We start from the raw sequence: 6,000 nt of genomic DNA on the forward strand, positions 1-6,000 counted from the left end.
AGAGCATTCAACTAATGGCAACCACCCGACCCCTGCTCTCTAGCCATGTTTCCAGTCCAGGGTGGTATGGTGTGGAGTTACTATGGCAGTTATTTTTGCTAGTACCTAATGTTTTAACTTATTTCTTTCAGGAATTGTTGGATAAGTATTTAATAGCCAATGCAACTAATCCAGAGAGTAAGGTCTTCTATCTGAAGATGAAGGGAGATTACTTCCGGTACCTTGCTGAAGTTGCTTGTGGTGATGATCGGAAACGTAAGTGTATTTGGTTTATGGGTAAAGCTAAAGTATAAAAGAGAGGGAGGATAAATTTATAATGTTACCTTACGTTCTCAAACATGAAAACAGTTATGACTTTACATTATGTGCTCCTTATAAAAAATTAAACTCATAAACTCTCTGATTATAACCTGATAAGATACTATTAAAAACAGGCTTTTAATCTTTTAGGCTTTAGAATTTGGTTCACCATATTTTTAGCCCCAGAGTTCTTTGCATATGCTTTGGGTGATTCTGTTGTGTCACATGGTCTTCAGCATCTTGTATCTTGAAACTTAAGATAACTGGAAATTACATGTGGAGTAGAAACAGGACATTGTACTTTTTCTACTTGACATATTAATTTATTAATTACTACCTATTTTGAGGGATCATAACATTGACTACTAATTACACATAACCAGATTTCTGAGGAGGAGAGGTCAGATGAGAGTTTTATTGCTGGTATATAATTTATCACAGAAAACACAGCTATGGGGAAAAGAGTAACCTGATTTCCTAACTTGATTGTAAAACAGTCAAAGTAAATTTATTAGCAGTGAACTCAGTCTCCTGGAGTATTGGTAGCTGAGTGTACGGTAGTATATTGTGCATGTGCCTGCTAGTCTAGGTAGAAGCAAGTCTGGTTAGAAGTATCACTTAAGTCCTTATTTTATTTCCAATAAGTTTATTATTTTGTTTGTCATTTTACCCTATCCAAAAAGGGCATGCCCTACAAATGGTTATTACAGCCTCCTCTTCCTCTCTCTCAGAGAGTTACTAAAAGTGAGACAGTTTTAGCATCCCCAAAATCAGTGTAATTGAAGATATAAAGAGAAAACTTCTGTACCTTGCTGTAATAGAATCTGTATACTAAACTGTTGTGTTATCAATATATAATTTCTGTTGCCATAATGATAAGCAAAATTGAATGTGACAGATATTTGCACAGGACTGAACATTTAAACGTCAACTAGTCAAAGGGATATTTTTGGGAGATTGGGCCATAGCCCCAGCATTAATCTGATCTGACCCTTTCTGGCTCATTGGGATTTTCCCGTCCTATACGTAGAACACTCCAGTAGTCTGGGATTTGTAAATAGTCTGTATTTACAAAGTCTAGATGCTGAGATGCTTTAGAACTCTCATTGTAATGCCTCCTTATGTGCTGGACACCAAGAGCTCCTTAGTTAAATGTGAGGGCCATACCAGCTATGTTTAGATCAGTGAATGTGCCATTGAAGAAGAAGGAAAGGCACATATTCGGGCTTTAAAGGGATAACTTGATTTCTGTTAGGTCAGTCCTTCTAGAGCTGTAATGGGCCCAATGGCCTCATTCAGAAAACCTAACCTTTTCAAAACACGATATAATCAGATTAGTGCTGGTAGTTCTTCCTGAACATTTTGTTCAGGAAGGTGACATTTTTATTAAGCCAGTAATCAAACTCCGGTCAGCAGATTTTGATCTATATACTGGTGCTTTTATATTGCCTTTCACATAATACATGTTGATACCGAGGGTCAGTGTTATTTCTACAGATAAGTCACAAAAATAGAGATTTTGGTGGTGATGATCTTTGTAAAATGTTTCCATTATTGTGGGAAGGGATATTGCAGCTGATTTTTTTTAAGTTTTATTGAGATATTATTGACATATATCAAATTGTTTTTAATTGCTGCATTTTCAGGTAATAAAATTAAAAGACATGAAAGAAGAAGAGTGTTTTAGCCCCAGAGATGAAAAACCTGATATACTGTCTCATGGTTTTTATATTAAGCTGATTATAAACAAGCAACATAATAAACTAGTTTTTTAATAGCCCAGTACAGGATAATGTTTTTGGTTTGCTACTGTGGTTTTAAACGAAGGCTACAGAGAGAAGTCTGGCTCTACCGAGTTAGTAGCATAGGTTAAAGGTATTACTGTATACTGGGTGGATATTTTCAGTACCATGCTTTTTTATTTCGTTTTTTTCCCTTCACAGAAACGATAGATAATTCCCAAGGAGCTTACCAAGAGGCTTTTGATATAAGCAAGAAAGAGATGCAACCCACACACCCAATCCGCCTGGGGCTGGCTCTTAACTTTTCTGTATTTTACTATGAGATCCTTAATAACCCAGAACTTGCCTGCACACTGGCTAAAACGGTAAGATGTGTGTCCAGAAATACCCTCTTTAGGTTATTTGAGATAGCAAGCATGTTAATTTCTAGGTATTTTACTTGGATATCCAGGGATGATTTCTACATTTATTTGGATATCTCCTTTTTCTTACCATCGTGACCACTACCACTGTCCTTCTCAAGATCTTACTCTCCCAGCTATGGTTGTAAGCAGTAAGATCTGTCTAAAGAGCATATTGGTCAGAGTAATCAAAAAAGTATGAGAGAAATGTAAAGGATTGGAAAGTAATGCCTGCCAGGTGTGATCAGTAGAATCTCTGCATTCCTCAAAGTGTTTCAAAATGGAAGTGTTCCAAGGGGCTTTTGCAAATAAATACTAGTTCTTATTTGTAAAAAATATATTGGGCATAGCTACTGTGCTGTCTGTCCTGTGAAAGAACTAAGAAATGCTTGTTTACTGATTAAGTACGTATAACTTTATAAGTTTTAGTCATCCTCAAAAATTCTTAAGCTGAGAATCCGAGGCAGTGATTTCATTGAGTTTTGTTTTAAGTGATAATAGAACATAAAGTGGATGTTCATCTATTTTATAAAAATGGTTTGTGACTTTAGAGTGTCAGTTTGTGTCGATGTAAATATTGTCTACCGTGGATATTAATATTTGTCAGGCTTTTGATGAGGCCATTGCAGAGCTTGACACACTGAATGAAGACTCATACAAAGACAGCACCCTCATCATGCAGTTGCTTAGAGACAACCTAACAGTGAGTTTTTCATACTTTTAATTTTATTTCCTTTTCAGGAACAAAAGTATTAATATTTTATTCAGGCTCCCTGTGTTTTGGGGCACCTATATTAGAGCTACACTTGCTCTTAGAAAATGATTATATAAAAATTACATTAAAATATTAAATATGTATTAGTATTTTGTATAGGACAACTGTTCTTCGTAGGCAGATTTTCAAGTTGAATAGGCGTTTTATCAGACCTTCCTGAGAAAGTACTAAGATTTTAGGAACTCATAATATTAACATTATTGACTCTTTATTTGACCGGTATGAAGATGTTGATAAATTATGTTAATATAGAAAGTTTGTCTTTTTTAATTTGTTTTTTCTTTTGTTTTTCTCCCTACCTCTTGTATAGACAGGGGGTGGAGGAAAAAATAATGGTGAAAAAAATACAGGTTGAGCTTTACTTAGCTTCTTTTGTAGGTTCAAGTAAATTGGATAGGTCAAAATCTTAGACAAAATGTGGAAGAAATACACCTTTTAATATAAATGTAGTTCTCTCGCCCCCCCCCCAGATTTGATGCTTTATCTTCTGCTAGATAAAAAAAATTTTAACATTAGCGCCCTATCTGTTCAACTTCGCTGAAGAGAGAAATTATGAAGACAGTTCATTCCCAGCCATTAGAAATCCCTCTGGTTGTGAGGTGACAATAGAAAAATGATCAGCATAAATAGCTTCTATAGAAGAAAAACAAACTGAGCAATTGACCTCTTTCCAGATACACCGTGGAGCTATCTTTTTTTTGCGGGGGGGGGCCTCTCACTGTTGTGGCCTCTCCCGTTGCGGAGCACAGGCTCCGGACGCGCAGGCTCAGCAGCCATGGCTCACGGGCCCAGCCGCTCCGCGGCATGTGGGATCTTCCCGGACCGGGGCACGAACCCGTGTCCCCTGCATTGGCAGGCAGACTCTCAACCACTGCGCCACCAGGGAAGCCCACGTGGAGCTATCTTAACTAGTTCTGTTTTCTCTCTCCCAGAGACAGTTCTTTGGGGATATTTGTTTGTTTTTATTTTAGTATCTTAATAATGACTTAAAGGTTAAGACTTCAGCTTTGCTAAAATTGCCACTAGTGTCTTGGTGCTGGTCTAATAGAAATCCATTTTGTGAACTATTATTATGCATAGTCGACAAGTATTGACTATTCCCTTTTTCACTTCATTGTTCCATCCGAAAATTAGAGAGACTAACATCCTACCTAATTCAAGAACCGTATCTACATATCTTCATGCACACATGCTGCTTCCCTGTAACTTAACATCGTTCACTCCTGTTTAACTCTTTGCAGCATACAAAGTAAGCCTGCTTCTTATTCTATATGATAGCCCTTCAAGTACTTGGCAATGGTGACTTTGACCATGGTCCCTGCCCACCCCCAAAAAAATTTGTTTTGGCCTTATTAATCTCATAAATTATATTTTAGTAGTGCTTTTAAAAAGAGCATTGGGCTGCCAGAAATTGAGAGAGCATTAAATTCTAAGGATGTTAGTTACCTTGTTTTTATCTGAGATTATAGTAAGCTTTGAAAACGTACTCAAATAGCGTATATGTGTTTGTCATTTTGCAAATGCACAGTGAAAGGAATACAGGGGTACACTTTGGGAGGAGTTGATGAAATATAACTTCCAGTCTTAGTCATAATCTCTGTTGTTTAATTTACTGCTCTAAGAATTACATTCTGATATAATAATAAGACTTGAAATAATTGATCTAGAAATAGTAACTTAATATGATTTTTTTTTCTAGTTATGGACGTCAGACAGTGCAGGAGAAGAATGTGATGCGGCAGAAGGGGCAGAGAACTAAGTGTATCCAGGGTGTCATCCCTCTTCCCCTCAAGAAACCTTTTTACTCATCTCCATTCCTTATTCCATTTGGATTTCCTATAGCAAAGAAACCCATTCATGTGTATGGAATCAACTGTTTATAGTCTTTTCACACCGCAGCTTTGGGAAAACTCCATTCCTTGATTTGTGTTTGTCTTGGCCTTTCTGGTGTGCAGTTACTGCTGTAGAAAAGTATTAATAGCTTCATTTCATATAAACATAAGTAACTTCCAAACACTTACGTAGAGGACTAAAAATGTATCTGGTATTTAAGTAATCTGAACCAGTTCTGCAAGTGACTGTGTTTTGTATTACTGTGAAGATATGAAAATGTAGTTAATTACAGTTTAAAGAGTGTTCGGCATAACTTCCTGATTTCTACATTCCCTCCCTTACTCTTTCTTCGGGGGTTTTCTTTCAGTAAAGCAACTTTTCCATCCTCTTAATATATTCCTTTTTGGTAGGAATCCAGAAGTATTAGATTGAATGGAAAAGCAGTTGACATTTTGAGGCTGGAGGTCACAAATTAAGATGCCTCCTGTATCATATATGATGGAGGTCTTGCGTATCTGTGACAACAGGGAGTTTCCTCATTCATTCTTCATTTGCTGCTGTTTAAGTTGACAACTTCCCTTCCCAATAAAAATTCACTTACACCTCCTGCCTTTGTAGTTCTGGTATTCACTTTACGATGTAATAGAAGTAGCATGTTGCTGCCAGAATACAAGCATTGCTTTTGGCAAATGAAAGTGCATGTCATTTCTTAATACACTAGAAAGGGGAAATAAAGTACACAAGTCCAAGTCTAAAACTTTAGTACTTTTCCATGCAGATTTGTGCACATGTGAGAGGGTGTCCAGTTTGTCTAGTGATTGTTAGAGAGTTGGACCACTATTGTATGTTGCTAATAATCATCGACTGTAGTCCCAAAAAGGCCTTGTGAAAATGTTATGCCCTATGTAACAACAGAGTAACATAAAATAAAATTACATTTTATAAACCA

The 6,000-nt window shown here is 36.7% G+C and overlaps 1 protein-coding gene across 2 annotated transcripts in view; it reads left to right on the forward strand.

Moving 5' to 3' along the window:
- Window positions 1-6,000, forward strand: part of YWHAQ (tyrosine 3-monooxygenase/tryptophan 5-monooxygenase activation protein theta) — a 31,873-nt gene extending 25,873 nt beyond the window's left edge. The window contains exons 3-7 of one of the 2 annotated variants that reach the window (XR_016395539.1): window positions 132-255; window positions 2,244-2,407; window positions 3,051-3,146; window positions 4,353-4,467; window positions 4,918-6,000. Coding sequence is in view for 1 of the 2 variants with exons in the window: in XM_022554128.3 (XP_022409836.3) it covers window positions 132-255; window positions 2,244-2,407; window positions 3,051-3,146; window positions 4,918-4,977 (444 nt within the window). In the remaining variant the exon portion in view is untranslated. The remainder of the gene's footprint in view (window positions 1-131; window positions 256-2,243; window positions 2,408-3,050; window positions 3,147-4,352; window positions 4,468-4,917) is intronic. The other variant, XM_022554128.3, reaches the window with a different exon arrangement.

The sequence above is a fragment of the Delphinapterus leucas genome, chromosome 13 (assembly GCF_059928025.1).
Source record: "Delphinapterus leucas isolate spDelLeu-1000000601 "Yukka" chromosome 13, BTC_Dleu_Yukka2, whole genome shotgun sequence".
Classification (NCBI taxonomy): domain Eukaryota; kingdom Metazoa; phylum Chordata; class Mammalia; order Artiodactyla; family Monodontidae; genus Delphinapterus; species Delphinapterus leucas.